The 18,533-nt window shown below is 40.3% G+C and overlaps 1 protein-coding gene across 1 annotated transcript; it reads left to right on the top strand.

The window, feature by feature from the left end:
• Positions 1 to 1,613: 1,613 nt before the first annotated feature.
• LOC108716204 (calcium-activated potassium channel subunit beta-3) lies at positions 1,614 to 16,124 on the top strand. The gene is made up of 2 exons (XM_018262328.2): positions 1,614 to 2,695; positions 15,537 to 16,124. Exons 1-2 carry the CDS (start codon positions 2,571 to 2,573, stop codon positions 15,745 to 15,747), a joined length of 336 nt encoding a protein of 111 aa, XP_018117817.2. The 5' UTR covers positions 1,614 to 2,570; the 3' UTR covers positions 15,748 to 16,124.
• Positions 16,125 to 18,533: the final 2,409 nt, after the last annotated feature.

Below are 18,533 nucleotides of genomic sequence, written 5' to 3' on the forward strand. Positions count from 1 at the left end.
CTCCAAAATGACTGTGGCTTGTCTAAATGAGCTTTTGCATACAAAAAGCGACTCTGTTTGTGGTGTGAATGCAGAAAGAGCTTCTTTCTCATCACCCTGCCATACAGATGTTCTTTGTGCAAATTGCGCTGAATAATCCTGAATTGTAGAACGATGTACAGATCCACCATTTGCAGCAAGATGTTCTTGCAGGTCCTTGCAGGTGATCTTTGGGTTGTCTGTAACCATTCTCACAATCCTCCGCATATGCTGCTCCTGTATTTTTCTTTGTCTGCCAGACCTGGGTTTTACAGCAACTGTGCCTGTGGCCTTCTATTTCCTGATTACATTCCTTACAGTTGAAACTGACAGTTTCAACCTCCGAGATAGGTTTTTGTAGCCTTCCGCTAAACCATGATACTGAATAATCTTTGTTTTCAGATCTTTTGAGAGTTGCTTTGAGGATCCCATGCTGTCACTCTTCAGAGGAGAGTCAAACAGAAGCACAACTTGCAATTGGCCACCTTAAATACCTTTTCTCATGATTGGACACACCTGCCTATGAAGTTCAAGGTTTAACAAGCTAATCCAACCAATCTGGTGTTGCCAGTAATCAGTATTGAGCAGTTACATGCATTCAAATTAGCAAAATTACAAAGGTACCCACATTTTTGAACAGCTAGTTTTTCTAATTTTATTTAATTCCATACAACAGAATACTTCACTATAAATCTTTGTTCAGAAAACACCCCAGTTCTCAGATGTTCCTGGGAAATGAAAGACATACCACTGTTATTTTTTTTGTTGAAAGTGGAGTAAACTATTATACAGGCTGAGAGGGGTTCCCAAACTTTTTCATACGGCTGTATATTATAGGGATTGGTTTACATAACAACAACTGTGTCAGGGGCAAAATGTGAGCCAGTGCAGCCCTTTGCACTAGAGGCTGCTCATGCATTTGCAGGTCCTATGGTGATTCTCAGTTCTAGGGATGTTTTCTCTGCCATGGGGATAATGTTGTTGCCAAGGTTTACAAGATTGTGTTGTGTGTTTTCCATCACTGCAGTTATGGGGGTTCCTTGGGGTGCCAAGTAGGTACCCTATCCCAGTCGTCTTACATTTTTTCATTATCAAGGGAACTGGCATTGTCATCCCCCAAAATGAATCATTATATGAAATTATATGATTTCAAAACTGTAGTGTAAACTATCACCTAACCAAAATCTGACAACCCTGGTAGCTAAACATAGTCTAGAGATCCAGCACCTGATGATTTGTTAATACAGTTATCTATATAAACACTCAAATCCACATTTTATAGGATCAGATGTGAAGGGACCTGCATTATAGGATGCATGTTTGCCACTTCAGCGAGGGGTTTGCTTTTCCAATCGTTTTGGTATTTTCATTCATTTCAAAGTTCTTTGTAAATGTAATTGCTATTTAAGATAGTATCTGGTTGTTAGTTTTCTCTGTATTCCTGGTCCTGGTATCCAGAAGCCAGCGGATTAATCTGAAGGGGAACTGACTTCTGCTGATTTTAAAAACCCTGAAAATATTTAATGGATGTGAGAGATGTGTATGCAGATTTCCCTGGGAGCCCTCCTGACTTGGGTGGATTCTATTCTCAAGTACTACCATGACCTTGGGGAAGAACCATTTCATTGGTTATTTGAGTAAATTTGTTTCATTTGGTTATTTTTTCTGTACTGTGAAAAGCTATCTCTAAGCTCTTGCAAAGGTAACACTCCTTTATGCTGTAAGCTCTTCTGTCATATGTTCCCAAGTTTATAAAAACTCTGTGATTTCTTTGTTAGGGGTCCTGACTTTTTGTTAGTTCAGAATTCACGGAGTTCGTGCCAAATAACCTTTATATTTTCACCTCAAGTGGTCTCCAGTTGCTGCAGTTCCACAATAGATGTATATTGGAAAGTTGCTTATAATGGCATTTTCTTCGTTTGGCAAAACACAGTTTTTGGATGAAATTTTCCTTTAACTCATAGAAAAGTCATATGTACAATTGAGGCATCTTCTATTTTTTCATTATAGGACTGGATTATTTTATGACTTCCAGCAAATTGGGTAAATAATACTCAGCCGGGATATATGAGAGTTTGTAGCATTTTTGTCTGCAACATGAAATAGCGATGCTTCTAATTTGACTCAAACTCATGCACTTAAATCAACATATTTGTTAATAAACTTCAAAAACGGTCAGCTAACAGCAGGGCCGGATTTATATAGTGGGCGCCCCTAGGCCCACTGTTGTCCGTCTCCCCTGTCCCCTCCCCTTTATTCGTGCAAATTTTCATCATCGGGACCAGAGTAATGGGGATTGGAGTACTGGGAATTTAAGAAGTGATTGTATCTCCAGCACATCCCTAGTGTTCTTGAAGCAATGAGGGTGTGGTTGGCAGCATGCCGCCGCCCTAAAATCCTGCCGCCCTAGGCCCGGGCCTAGGTGGCCTTTCCACAAATCCGGGCCTGGCTAACAGTGGTGTCTCTTTTCTTTAAGGGAAGCCTTCGCTGCAGTACCTGCGAAGGCGAAACGGAAAGAGAGCAGCAGCGATGGGGTGAAGTCACCGGAAAAAATGAAAAAACAAGCCTCCAATGCAGGAGAAGATAGAGCAATGCTGCTGGGCTTCACTATGATGGGACTTTCAGTGCTCATGTTCTTCTTACTGGGCATCACAATTCTAAAGCCATTCATGCTCAGGTGAGTTGGCAACAGTCCACAAATATTGAGGTGCCAATACAATAGCTGCAGCCTATGGCACAGAGGATATTTATTCTGTATGGCACACAGGCTACATATTCAATGTCAACATAATTCCACAATTTGACATCCAGAAGTAGTTGTATTATAATTGTTCTCTACAAATGAAAAGCAAAATGGAAAATTGTGCTCAACACTATAGTAGAAGAGGCTGCCAAGAAGCTATGACCCATCATTTATATGCTCACCCAAATCAATGTATATCGAAGGACAAAAATGGGGGCTGATGTAATCAGATAGGTGCACGAATGCAGTCACCCATAGTAACAATCTGCAATTTGTTAACCATCTAATTGGTTGCTATGGGAACTTGTGCTAGTGCACATTAGACCCGGTGTTAGTAAATCAACCTAAGACAGAAAACAACTCCACTTTGAAGGAAACAAAAAAAGTATGTACATACACTATATTGCGTTTATTACCCTCCAATTAGTGACATTGACTTTTTAAAGGGGACGTCAACCCAAAAAATATGTTTAGCCCAACAAAAGAAAACATAAGTCTAAGCAATATTGCAATATACATTATTTAACAATTTTCTTGTTTTTAAGTTATTTGTATATATATTTTGCTATTGAATGCAGCGTTTTGTCTGTCCCTGTCTATTCTCTGCCCTGATGGCTCAGACTGTTGATACAATGTAAGACAAGGCAGCTGATTAACAGACGTTTCTTTGCTGGGGAACTAAGACTTTTGCAACATTGTTTAAAAAGTAACAACAGGGTGTTAAAAGGGGTGCTTCACCTTTCAGTTAACTTTTAGTATGAATGGCCATTTCTAAGCAACTTTTCCATTGATCTTCATGATTTCTTTTATATTTTGTATTATTTGCCTTCTTCTTCTGACTATCTCCATCTTTCAACTTGGGGTCACTGACCCCATCTAAAAATAAATGCTCTGTAAGGCTACACATTTATTGTTATTTATACTTTTTATTACTCATCTTTCTATTCAGGCCTCTCCTATTCATATTCCAGTCTCTTATTCAAATCAGTGCATGGTTGCTATGGTACTTTGGACCCTAGCAACCAGACTGGTGAAACTGCAAACTGGTGAGCTGCTGAATAAAAAGCCAATAAACTCAAACACCACAAATAAAGAATGAAAAGCAATTGCAAATTTTCTCAGAATATCACACTTTACACCATACTTAAAGTTAATTTAAAGGTGAACAACTTATTTAAGCAAATTCTGCTTTCAATAACAATTGTTTTTACAAATAACTTTAAAAGCACTGAAAATTTTGCATATTGAAAAGTTGCTTAGAACTGTGGTTTTTTATTAGGCAGATTTTTATATTGGGATTGACTTGCTCTTTAAACCACACATCTAAGAATCTCTCTCACTGGTGTGTGGATCACCCCTCCCTCACCCCCTGCCAGTCCCTTAAATTGTGTGTCATTCAGACTAGCCAGTTAAGGCAGAGACAAACGTGTAGATTCGGGAAGATTTAGTCGCCTGGCGACAAATCGCCTCTTCTTCTGGTCTCTAATCTCCACGAACTGCCATCTCGCCAGCTACAATCGAAATCGCCAACAGGATGGCACTAGGAGCACTTTGTTTTCCAAAGTCGCCCGAAATTGCCTCACGAGGAAACTTCGGGCGACTTTGGAAAACGAATAGCTCCGAGTGCCATCCCTCCGGTGATTTTGATTCTAGCTTGTGAGAGGCAGTTTGGGGAGATTAGTCGCCCGAAGAAGAGGCAATCTCCACGTTAATCTCAGCCCTTAGGGGGCACTGATTTATAAAGAAATAGCATACAAGAAATTTATGCTCAATACTAAACATTGTTTAAATTTGAAAGGCTGATGGGGGGGGTGCAGTTAGGGTAATTAGTTAGGGTAATTAAAAAAAAAAAAAAAAACGATGTAGGAACGAAATCCTGGATTTGGTAATTTCCCATCAGATTTTGCAGGATTCAGATTCAGTTGTATCCTAAGTTTTCGGCTGAACCAGATCCTTAACGTCATGCTCTACAGTCACAATACAATATTTTTCTCAAACTGGAATATGCAAATTAGTATTCAGATTCAGTTCCATATTCTGCTACATACTGATTTGCATATCTAAATATTCCAAGAATGATGGATTCAGTGCATCCCTACAAAAAACTGATTCTCTCCATATTCATATTTTTCAGGCATTCCTCTGTCCATCACATTATTTTTTTTTCTCTTGTCCTTGTAGCCTAAGGGTAGGCCTACACGGACGTTTTCGACTCAATCCGATGGAAACAAGGTAAGAGATAGAAATGTCGGTTGAAGTTGCGTCGCTGATCTGATGCGACACGACTTTCGGATTGCAGACACAGCATGCAGAGTGCATCGAATCGCGCCGAAAACGTCTGTGTAGTCCTACCCTAAATGATTGCACCAATCTGTAGGAGAAAATGTAATAAAAGTCACAGCGTTTGCACTAGGCCTTTTAACCTATAGCAACCTATAGATGTCTGCTTTTAGGGCTCTTACAGACAAGCGTTTGAAGCTAAGCTCCCCTGCGTTCCGTTTTTATGTGTTCAGCCGCAGGGGAGCGCAGGAGTAGACGCATTTAGTTTTTTCAATGGGGTTGTACTTACACAGGCGCATGTAGGTGCCGAATGCAGGAAAAATGCAGCATGTTGTGTCTCATCCTGCATTCGGCGCCTACATGCGCCTGTGTGAGTACAGCCCCATTGAAAAAAACTGAATGCGTCTACTCCTGCGCTCCCCTGCGGCTGAACGCATAAAAACAGAACGCAGGGGAGCGCAGCTTCAAACGCTCGTCTGTAAGAGCCCTTAAGCAGGCGACTAGTAAATGATACTTGCTGCTTGGTTGCAATTAGAATGCTTTAATTGGGGCTGAATTATGAACATAGGTGCTAAATTGCACCAATGTAGGAACCAATCAGAAATTAGCTTTAAGCAGTTTACCACAAGGCCTAATTGGTTACTACTGGCAACTGCACTGGTACAGTTTAGCACCTGTGTTTGTTAATGAACCTTTACTGTCGTTAAAAAGACAGCAGAATCTTATACTGAAAAGCATTTCTAAATCTGTAGGTGCCTCGTGCATTTTCCCATAGTGCCAAAGTCTGTACAACATCTGAGTGTACCAAGTACCCAGCTTCCTTATTTGAAAATGCTTTGCTTAGAACACTGACTTTCAGTATCTCTATAAACAGCAGCATTTTCTATTACCATAATATAAAATAACGCAGAAGGGCCATGTACCCAGGAGTTTAGGGTTTAAGAGGGGGCCGTCCATTGGGGAAAAGTGCAAGTTACAATTCTTACATATTTATACTATAAACCTAAAAGGTGTTGAACTACAACTCTCCAACGCTTACTGACAGCGAACATTTGTCAGCAGGTGGTTGGCATTGTAATTTAGTGACTGGAATATGGCAGGTTGGATACCGATGATTTGCATTTTTATCTTCTCAGACTGGGGTTGCAGACTTCCAGCATTGTCACAGGTCCCTCCTACTCTAAATCCTGCCCTTGTAGCAGCAACTATTTCAGGGTATGTACCAGTGTTCCCTCTAAGCCATACACTCATGATTATGCATATGCAAGCTATGGCACCAGTGCTCACAATTAATTGTGGACCACACAGAACTTTCTGTATATCCACACATATCAGAATGTGTATTGGTCTCCCCACCTGTAACAGACTCATAGTTGTTCTGCTCAGTGTACAATCACCCGGTGTCATTAAATATAGATGCGAATGTCATTCTATACAGTGAAAGGACATCCTGTGTTATCATTAAAAGCGTCTCAGTCACATAGCGTCTCTATACACAGAAGCCTTTGTCATCCCCTATGCCACTAGTATTGGTAAGTTAGAGAATGTATGACCAAGTATATATATATATATATATATATATATATATATATATATATATATATATATATATATACAGGGGCGTAACTATAGAGGAAGCAGACCCTGGGGGGGCCCAGGAGGTATCGGGGCCCCATGAGGCCCTAATTCATATACAATTTCAATAAATATTGGAGAAACAAGTCAACCTCTAAACATTTTGGGGACCTGAAAAATAATTTGCTGTGGGGCCCAGTAATATCTAGTTACACCACTGTATATATATATATATATATATATATATATATATATATATATATATATATATATATATATATATATATATATATATATATATATATATATATATATATATATATATATATATATATATGTATATATATGAAAGATATGGTGGCAGTCCTCTTTGGACAGGCTAGGATCTGTGTTTAACTCTGACTGACAGGAACATCCTCCTATCCAAGTTCAGATTTTAAGCAGCAAAGGAAGTCACTCCTTGACACACTAAAGAACAGAGAGCACATATTGCTTCACAATCTATTTGTGTGATAAGGTATTAATTGGCAAGGTATTAATTAGTTAGAGAATGTATGACCAAGTATATATATATATATATATATATATATATATATATATATATATATATATATATATATATATATATATATTAATATATATATATATATATATATGAAAGATATGGTGGCAGTCCTCTTTGGACAGGCTAGGATCTGTGTTTAACTCTGACTGACAGGATTATCCTCCTATCCAAGTTCAGATTTTGAGCAGCAAAGGAAGTCACTCCTTGACACACTAAAGAACAGAGAGCACATATTGCTTCACAATCTATTTGTGTGATAAGGTATTAAGGATAGTAAGCTTCATTTTTTATCTTTATACTTGACTGGGACATCTACTGTGAAAAATAAATGGCTTTTTCCTGTGGTGCTGACCTTACTGCTTCCATGAGAGCAATCGTGGAGGTGACCATCAAATAAGCGGGTGGGTGGGCCAAGCTGATCTGATCAAATTGGGCAGCCCCCAAGCCATTAATTGGTTTGTATAGGAGGCCCATGTAGACCTATTGACTAAAGGTGCCCATACACGCTGCAATTACGATCTTTCTTCTAAAGAGGGAATCTTTCCAGGAAAATTGTACATTCTGTTCATTTTAATACACATGTGTAAAGATGAACTGTCTACATGTTTATGACGATTCAGCACAATGGACGATGATCAAAATTTTCTGGCCAGCCCGATTGACAGAGGCGGGCCAGGTTAGCCGGGCGCCCTAGGCAACCCAGTCGGCCAGCTCGCCCTCACTTCCCCCGTCGCTTGCGCAGTGACGTCACGCGCAAGCGCGTTGATGAGGTGCCGCGCATGTGCACAGACTACACAAGCGTATGCTCTGCATGCCGCCGACGCTCGAGTTAGTCTGAGTTAAGTCTGGCGAGTAGTAGTCTGGTCTAGGGGTAGGCAGAAGAGGTAGTTGCGCAGCGCCCCTCAATTGTTGCGCCCTAGGCAGCTGCCTCTTCTGCCTACCCCTAGTTCCGACCCTGCCGATCGACGAGCTGACAGATATTTCGATTGTCTCCCACCATACACGCAGCGAATATCTTACGAAAATTTGTTTAGTACAATATTATTGGTGCATCTATGGCCACCTCAAGGGCTTTATAAATGCCTGTCCTATTGATACCTCATCAAAGCCCCAATTAGATATCAGTTGGGAAGTCCACTACTATGGACCAAAAAGCTGGGACCACTCAGGCACCTATGACCAAATTAGCAACCTATTGATTGGCCCCAGATTTTGTTTAGACAAATCTGAGTGTGATCAGTTTACTAACCTTACTACTGTTCCCTATCACATAGACAACGTCATTTGCAATTACAGGTGTGGGATCTGTTATCCAGAAACCCTTTATCCAGAAAGCTCCATATTACAGCAATGCCATCTCCCATAGGGGCAAATTTACTAAAGCGCGAATCGGCTAACGCTAGCGCAAATTCGCCAGCGTGAATTCATTTTGTTACTTCGCTGATTTACTAATGGGCGCTGGCGAAATTTACTAGTGAAGTGGACCTACTCTAGTGCTACTTCATACCCTTACGACAGGCGAAGTTGCGATATGGCGAAGGGACGTAACTACGCTAATCCACTAACTTGCGCATTTTACTGAACGTTACCTCTTGCGCCAGACTTGCCTTCGCCACCTCAGACCAGACGATGTGCAGCAGAGTAGATAGGGATTGCTTCAAAAAACAGTCTAAGTCCCAAAAAACACACCCTTTTTTAAGGGTGATAGGCTGAAAAAGATAGTACATTTTTTTGGGGGCACCCTCCTTCCCCCTACATTTCCTAAAATATGGAACCTAAACTATACAGTGGGCACATGTATAGGGCAAAATAACAACTCTATTTTATTTTATGAAGCTTTCCCAGCCTTGTGTAGTGTAATGTATTTGCTGCTACATTCAACTTTAACTTGGCGCCGTATGCAAATTAGGCATCGCTAGCATAACTTTGCTTTGCTTGGCGAATTAACGCTAGTGCAACTTCGCTACCGTTCGCCTCCCTGTGCGCAACTTCGGATTTTAGTGAATTTGCATAGTGCTGGCGAAACTACGCCTGGGGAAGTGCGGCGAAGCTGGCGCTGGCGCAACTTCTGATTTTGCCCCATAGACTCCATTTTAATGCATTAAGTTAAAAGTATAAAAATGATTTCCTTTTTCTGTGCAATAATAAAATAGTTCTTTGTACTTGATTCCATCTAAGCTATATTGAATCCTAATTGGAGACAAAACAATTCTATTGGTTTTAATTATTGTTTAAATTACTTTTTAGTAGACTTAAGAGATGGAGATCCAAATTAAAGAAAGATTCCTTATCTGGAAAACCCAAGTCCTGAACATTCTGGATAACAGGTCCCATACCTGTACAAATCCATAACAAACTAACTGCATAGGAAGTAGTGCTATTGTAGATTTTGTATGTATCCAGCACTCCCAAGTAGGATTGCCAACTTTTCTGGAAAAAAATACTTGTCTTCCTATGTTTTCTCTTTTTTTCCCATGGATAACATTGGCATCAAGCTTCATTTTCACCGGGAGGGCTGGAACAAGGGGTAGGCAGAAGAGGCATGTGCATTCCATTAGTTTGGACCCCTGTGTTCCCCAGCTGTGGTACCATTTCCCTAAATCAGCGTGTGCTCTTCCACGCATGTGTGCTTGTGCTTTAACACGCACATGCACAAGTAGGGACGTGTAGTCGCCGGGTTGAAATACCGGTGGCAACCCTACTCACTAGTGATGTGTGGGTCGGGTTTTTCTCGACCTGCACCCGCCCGAAACCGCCCTCCCTGCACCCGCGCCCACCCACAAACACTGTAGCAGACAGCACCAACAGGAATATCTGTTTAAAAAGCCTTTATTTTGCTTTTCTTAGGCTTAATGATCAGGACAGTTACAACGTTTCAAGCCAAAGAATGGCCCTTTATCAAGCTTGATAAAGGGCCATTGTTTGGATTGAAACGTTGATCATTAAGCCTAAGAAAAGCAAAATAAAGGCTTTTTAAACAGATATTCCTGTTGGTGCTTTCTGCTACAGTGTTTGTGGATTTTCAGAGTCGGTTGGAGTGGACACCGAATGACGTGCACCTAACTACTAAATGGGAGATTTGAGTTCCTGTGAGTGCTGGCTGAATTGTATTTTCCCGCGCCCACCCGCACCTGCCTGCCAGCTTCCTTTTATAGACCCGATGATGACATCACAAAAGGGGCGGGGCAAGCAAGCGCAGAGTCTATAAAAGAAGAACCCGGTAGTCAGAAGCCGGCACTGCAACGTGGTGGGCAGCGAGAGCAGAGGAGTGCGAGGTCAGCTCGAACCTGCCCAACCGATGGGTAAACACGCGAGTATCGGGCCGGCCCGAACATCACTACTACTTACAATTCTTTATATAAAATACAAAACAGGGCCAAAATAGCCTCTACAACATATCTTGATATTTAGCACTGTGATGTTATATGCTGGGTCAGTGACCCTATTGTTTGTCTCCAGCTAATGGATAATTGAAGTTGCCAAGGGAGGTGATGCCTCAGGACTCCGGGTCAGTTAGTGATTGGGGAAGGGGGGGTGCAATGTATTACAATGTCATTTGTAATATGATTATATTAGCTGAAAATATATTTATTACAATTTATAGTACACTTTTACAATTTATGGTAACTACAGAAATAGAACAATCTAACAGCATTAAAGTTGCTCTAGTATTACAATGAGCACAAACCATTGTACTGTACTAAAATGCCATTATATTGATACACAAACCACGGTGTGTTTTTGGTACAGGTATGGGTCCTGTTATCCAGAAAGCCTGGGATCTGGGGCTTTCTTCATACTTCAATTAACGATTTAATGACTTTTTAGTAGAATTAAACTCAATAGAATAGTTTTGCCTCCAATAAGGATTAATCATATCGTAGCTGGGGTGAAAAACAAGGTACTGTTTTATTATTACATAGAAAAAGGAAATCATTTAAAATATATATAATTACATATGAAGTCTATAGGAGATGGCCTTCCTGTAATTTAGAGTTTTCTAGATTATGGGTTTCAGGATAACGGATCCCAACTGCATTTATTTTACAAGGTCCATCCAACCCCCCTTGTAGTAGTCTTCAAAACCCTTACATGTAATGCCTCTCCCTTCTAAATCACTAATAGATAACTGCCATCATCTCCATTAAACTTTAAGGATGCATGTGATTTCAGGATAAATTACACAGTTCTCCTAGGGTTCCTCTGCTGAGTTTCAAAACAAAGAGTCAATCATGAGGATAAAAGAATATTCAAAGAACTGTAGGACAAAGTAATCCAAAGGCACATTGGAGATGGGTATAAATAATTCTAAGACCATTAATAACTCTTTCAGCTCAGTCAGGATGTTAAAGGAGAACAAGTGCCTGAAAATGAAGTACCTTATGCCTAGGGCCTATTACAGCCTTATAACAATAAAGATCTTCTAGAATTCATTTCTTTGTGGCCCCCTCACTGAATTTGAGATATTGTATGTTGCCAGTGTCTCTCTAGAGCTGTTTCTACATTTAAAATTATTCTTTTACCTCCTTTTTCATTGTCACTATCCCTTACCTTTATTTCTTTCTCCCTTTGCTCTCTGCCTTCCTTTGTGGCTTTGCTGTTTCTCTTCTACTTTTCAACCTTTATTCAAAAGTTATTTGTCTCCCTCTGTACCAACAGTACTGAGCTAGTAGACTGCTTCTGTCTGTATGCTAAAATTAGCTTTTTGTGTAAAATAGAGACAGATTAATGGCTCTTATATGTGTTTGTATGTGCATCTACTGAAATGCAAGCCATCAAATTTCATATACCGCATTTAGAAGCAGTAACGTAACTAGAGGGGGACGGGCCCTGGTGCGTGACGCGCAGCCGGGCCCCCAGCCCCCTCCCTACGCAATTTTCCACCCGGATTCCAGTGGGGAGTGAGCTGACGGGGGGCCCTGAGGGGGTGTGGGCCCTGGCCACCTCGCACCCCCTGTTCCCCCGGTAGTTCCGCCACTGTGTGTATGTAATAAATAGTGGATTCGGTGCATCCCATATATTATTTTATATATCTATTTATTCTGAACATGAGTCAATTGCATAGAAATGCAGCATGTTGATGCAGGTGTGCCGAGATGCAGATCTGAATGCTCATGGGTACAACAACAGGGAGGATAAAATGAAATCAATAAATTCATGTATCACTGAAGCCTGATTCTCAAAGCACATCAAACTGACTTAGGGGCAAATGACTTAAGGGGCAAATTCAGCGGCTAACCTTAGCACAAATTTGCCAGCGTCACGTCATTTCGTTGATTCGCCGATTTACTAACAGGTGCTGGCGTAAATTCTCTAGCGAAGTGGATCTACTCTAGCGTTACTTCGCACCCTGACGCCAGACGAAGATGCCCTATGGCGACGGTGCGTAACTACGCTAATTCACTAACTTGTGCATTTTACTAAACGTTACCTCTTGCGCAAGACTTGCCATCCCCACCTCAGACCAGATGAAGTGCAATAGAGTAGATTGGGCTTGCTTCAAAAATAGTTGAAAGTCCCAAAAAATGCTGGTGTCTTTTACTTTTTTAAGGTTGATAGGCTGAAATTTTTTTCTGGGGAACCCTCCTTCCCCCCTACATTTCCTAACATATGGCACCTAAACTATACAGTGGGCACATGTGTAGGGCAAAATAACAACTCTATTTTATTTTATGAAGCTTTCCCAGGCTTGTGTAGTGTAATGTATTTGCTGCTACATATACGTCCATTGTACTTTAACTTGGCGCCGTATGCAAATTAGTCATCGCTAGGGTAACTTCGCTTTGCTTGACGAATTAACACTAGCACAACTTCGCTACCTTTCGCCTCCCTGAGTGTAACTTCAGATTTTAGTGAATTAGCGGCGTCCTGGCGAAACTTCGTCTGGCAAAGGCGTCGCTAGTGTATTTTCACCACTTAGTGAATTTGCCCCTAAGAGTCTTTACTCTAATTAACTACTGTAAGTGGGTAGTTAGAAACCACAAAAACCTATTAGTCAGCCTTCCAAATACTGAAATGAAGATGCCTTATGTGTGCTAATATTCTAAATTATGATTTTTCTTTTTGGGATATTTCTTTTAGATCTAAAGGAGCTTGGCACACTCTGCCATAGTGAAATTCACCCACACTTTATTGCAGGGGTCCCCAACCTATTTTACCCACGAGCCACGCTCAAATATAAAGAGTTGGGGAGCAACACAAGCATTAAAAAGTTCTTGGAGGTGCCATATAAGTGCAGTGATTGGCTATTGGGTAGTTCCTGTGTGGATTGACAGCCTACTGGAGGCTCTGTTTGGCAGTGCACCTGTTTTTTATGCAGCCAAAACTTGCCTCCAAGCCAGGAATTCAAAAATAAGCCCCTGCTTTGAGGCCACTGTGAGCAACATCCAAGGGGTTGGAGAGCAACATGTTGCTCGCAAGCCACTGACTGGGAACCACTGCTTTATTGATTTCTATAGGTTTTGTAATGGTGCATTTATCAAAGAATTAACTCTCACCCTCTGACAAATATGTTTTTAAAAATCCCAGTTTTTTTTACAGAGTGGTTCAATTCTGTGATAAATATGCACCTTTGTCTTCAAAAAGAGTCACAACTCCAGAGAGGAGTGTGTAATTAGTAGCCATAGATGTCTGTTTATAGAGTACTGTAAAATCCTCCTAAAGACAATTGTATACAACTGAACTCCCTGTAAATGGTGCAGATGTGTTCTTATTCCTCAAGAAACAGAGTATTATTTGGTAAAAATAGCAAAATAATTGGACTAGATTGAATCTTGCAGTTGGACTGACAGAAACAGCTAAGGGTTTTTGGTTCCCTCTCCATACTAAACATCAGCCATGAAAGGGCAGTTTTATATTTGATTCAAGTGATAAAAGCTCTGAAATGTTTGTAAAAGCACAAAGCTAGAGGAACAGCAAGCTGCTGAAATGAAGATAGGAGAATACAGACCAGCTCATTATTTGGATGCACGTGTTGAAAAGTTATTTTTGCACACATCTTAGCAACCAGGAATGAACCGGAAAATATCAAATATCTTCTCAACATGTTAAGATTCATGTTTGAGATCAGCACCTATCAGATTGTACGGTCTCTCTTCTGCTAATAAGTTGTCTGTTAAAGATTTTAATCTTTGAGGGCAACAAGAGACATTTTAACCCTGGAGTTGAAGATATCAGTACGAGAGGCAATTTGATCTGCTCGTGTAACACGAGACAGTTTAACCCTGAAAGGTTAGGAGGAACAATTTAATCCTTAGGTGTAACAAGATATATTTTAACCCTCTAATTTAACATAGAGGAGAAGCATTTTGATTGGGATTCTCATAAGCAGAATAAACAGAGCAATCTAAATCTAATAGCAAATGGTTATTTTAGAAGTCAGATTTCAGGACATAAAACGTGTGATTATTGATTGAAAGGGACTAATCTGAGTGACAGACCATAACTCTAACTTGCTGCATAGTTTGAGTGACTTCCTGTGAAATTTCATAAGAACTTGTTAGTTCCTGTATCTCCAGTATGTTGTGCCTTCCTTATATTTACTTTGGATGAGACCCAAAAGAGTAGTAGAACCAGGCAGAACCACTCACTTATGAGCCCAGATATGCCAGGAGGATCATTGCAGAAATGGTCAATAAGCTCTCCATTAACTCCAGGCAAGCACAATGCGTACCTCAATAATCCCAGACATGCCAGCAAGATCAATGCAAAAAATGGATCATGAGCACAATGCACAAATTAACCCTAGATATGCCAATAAGGTCACTGCAGAAAACGGATAATGAGCACAATAACCTCAGACATGTGAGTACAGCTGGACATACACATTAAGATCCGCTTGCTTGGCAAAGTCGCCAAATGAGCACATCTTTGCCCAAATTGGCTACGTATGTATCCACTTGGGCTGATTCAATCCTTTGGCCAGACAGAGGCCTATATCAACCTTTCAGGAAAGGACCACATCAATGCAGCAAGGTGGTTTTTGCTCAATGTCATTTACAAACCTGCCCAATAGGTATCTGGCCAGATATTAGGTAGGGTGGTCAATAGTAAGGGTCCATACACAGGCAGAGAAGCAGCCAACTTCTTCTGATGGAGCCAGGTTGGCACCTTAAGATTACTGCAGACAATTGATAATATGCACTACATTAACCACAGATATGCCTGAAAGATCACTGGAGGAAATAGACTACAAAAAGAACCCGAAAGGGATGGGAGTTGGACGAAATGGGTTGTATTGTCCAATGATGTGAATATATACAATAACTATTATTTGAATAAACTGATTTGCATACAATGTTTAAGGAGTAATTAAAAAAAAACAAGTGAAGCCGCAAATTTTTTTATTGTTTAAAGTGTCTGGAATGAAGAATCGAACTGCACAATTGTCCAGGCTGATATCATGGAAGACTGGGTCGACTGTTCGTTTACATGTGGTGTAGATTGCCACGGCCAATCAAAGTATCCCTGCCTCCAGGTATTGGTGAATGTGTCTCTTTCCGGCCAGACGGCTGTCCTGCATTACAATGAAGAAGCAGTACAAATAAACCCAAAAGTAAGTCATTAAACGAATGGTGGGATTTTCCCGTTTTGAAGGAAATCGAGATTATAACATTTATTTTATAGCAAAGAAAATTGTACATTAGTGCTAAATCTATGACCTTCTGGGGGGTGGCTGTGTCTTCTTTGATTACTTTACATAGAATAATGCAAATTAGTTGAGTAACAATAATCCCACTTGTGCATATTAAATTTAAATTCAAATTAAAAGGATAACTTTAGGCTCTTTCCTTTAAAATATTTGCCATATGTTATAGCACAATTACATACATTTTATGGGCATTAGTTATTGTATTTACAGATATGGGGCCTGTGTTTCTGGATTTTCTATTATTTGGATCTCCATATCTTAAGTCTTCTAAAAAAATAATTTAACCATAAATTAAACCCAATAGGATTGTTTTGCCTCCAATAAGGATTAATATCTCAGTTAGGATCAAGTACAAGGTACTGTTTTATTATTACAGAGAAAGGAGGAGTCTATGGGGCAAATTCACTAACCTCCGAAAATTCGCCAGCGACGGCTTCACTCACAGCGCAACACTTCACCAGGTGTAGATTCGCCAGGACAACACTAATTCACTAAAATCCGAATTTATGTCCAGGACGGCGGACGCTGGCGAAGTTGCTGGCGAAGTTGCGATAGCGTTGCCTAACTTGCATACGGCGGGAAGTCAAAGTTAAATGGACGTATATGTTGCAGCAAATACATTACACTACACAAGCCCGGGAAACCTTAATAAAATAAAATAGAGTTGTTATATTGCCCTACACATGTGCCCAGTGTATAGTTTATGTGCCATATGTTAGGAAATGTAGGGGGGAAGCCGGTTACCCCAAAAAAAATTTACGCTATTTTTCAGCCTATCACCCTGAAAAAGGAAAATACGCCAGTGTTTTTTGGGACTTAGAAAAATGTTCAACTATTTTTTTAGGAAGTCCTATCTACTCTATTGCACTTTGCCTGGTCTGAGGTGGTGAAGGCAAGTCTGGTGCAAGAGGTAACGTTCATTAAAATGATCATCTTAGTCAATTTGCCTAGTTATGTCCATTCGCCAAAGCGCAAATTCGCCAGGCGAGCAAAGTACCCAGAGTCTATCTCCTTCACTAGCGAATTTTCGCCGATATTGCCTATTTATCACCATACCATAATAATGGTATTACATGTTTAAATAATTAAATAATACTGCGGGTTATTATATTGTGATGTTTCAATATGCACAATTGTGTTGTTTTATACAGTGCTTCTATATTCCAAGGTGCCAAAGAGATAAAAATGATTTACTGGATGGGGTCATGAACATAAAAGAATATTTTGATCGCAAGAACGACACACCCTTTTTATGTTTCCATCGGCCGGAAAGCAAACCAGAGGATGTCATCTTGATGAAAAAATATGACAGGTCGGTGGTCTTTCACTGCCTGTTTTGGCCTTCTCTAATGCTTCTTGGAGGAGTTTTGATCGTAGGAATGGTGAAGCTAACGCAGCATCTCTCTCAGTTGTGCAAAGTGTACTGCAGTGCCTCTAAAGAAGAGCTCGGCAGTGTTGCATCAAGATCTGACTCGCAGCAGACCAAGAAGGAAGACAAGTGTTTAAGGTGGAGATTACACTCCCAAAGCATGAACAATGAACCATTTAACTGAATGTGGGAAAAAGAGAAAGAAGCATGACTTTTTAATGTATTGGTGAAGACACCCCACTTGTGTATTCCTGATGTTCCAGGCACCTCAGGGGAAAAGTTTTTGTGCCAGGGACAGTTGGGGTATCTACAATGCTGCTTGGTTGGAGCTCCCACCATCCTCCACATAATACTGGCTACAAGAGGAGGGTGCAGAAGGTGCCAGCTGGAGGTCTTTAAGATGACTTTCCCTGATGTAGATATGTGACCGTAGTTTACAGCCAGAACAATACAAAATTAGAAGCCTTTGGCAGTGGTAAGGCACTTTTTTGTAGCTATATGATTATTTTTAGATAAATGTAAAGTTTTTTTCTGCTTTACAATAAACAATACTTATAATAGCTAGATGGAATATGTTGGCTTCTTTATAAGGACATGCTAGGATAATAAAAAAGTTGGTCAGCATTTAAGAAGAATGGAACCCTAATTCAGACCTTGCTTCAATCATGTTCTGTGTTGGCAAACTCTGAGCAGAGGATCTGAAGTGGTGCTTGAGAAGGCATGTGCCAATCCCATTCAGCTAGTCTGCAGTTTTTAACCAGATGCAGTTATACTCAACGTGGTGATGTTCTAGAGGGGGACCTTTGGAGGGGCACTTGAGTTATATGCACTTTAGTACTCTGTTAAAGACCCCTGTCTATTTTAAAAAAAAACATTCTACCGTTTTGATAAAGAATAGAGAGTCAGTTAGTCCCAAGATTAGGGGCATGACCAGTGGCAATGAAAGATGGGAATAAAGAGGGAGCCTTCCCAAAACAAAAAAAATACCCTATGTATTTACAAAAGAAAACTGTAGTTTCCAATGGATACAGTTTTGATAGAGGAATACTTCAGCGTTCAGTTCTAGTTCTAAATATGAATATGCAGTTCATAGTATTGGTCAATGTACTAAATAAAGAAAAAGGTTTCCAAACAATAATAATACATGAAAGCTATTAGCAGTGCAATATTGGGCTGATCCTGTGTGACCAATAAACTTCCTACTCAGTATGGAGGGACCGAGCCCCCAGCTTTTATTGCCCCCATGTATGGCCACCTTAAAATACACCAGAAACATAACATATGTTTGTAGTCTCTTTATATGCATTTATATCATGGGTCATAGAATCCCAAA

Source organism: Xenopus laevis, chromosome 5L, assembly GCF_017654675.1.
Source record: "Xenopus laevis strain J_2021 chromosome 5L, Xenopus_laevis_v10.1, whole genome shotgun sequence".
Classification (NCBI taxonomy): Eukaryota; Metazoa; Chordata; class Amphibia; order Anura; family Pipidae; genus Xenopus; species Xenopus laevis.

Coding starts and splice junctions, on each gene's coding strand:
- LOC108716204 (XM_018262328.2), top strand. CDS start 2,571: ATGAAAAAACAAGCCTCCAATGCAGGAGAAGATAGAGCAATGCTGCTG. Junction 2,696..15,536: donor CTAAAGCCATTCATGCTCAG/GTGAGTTGGCAA, acceptor TATTGTTTAAAG/TGTCTGGAATGAAGAATCGA.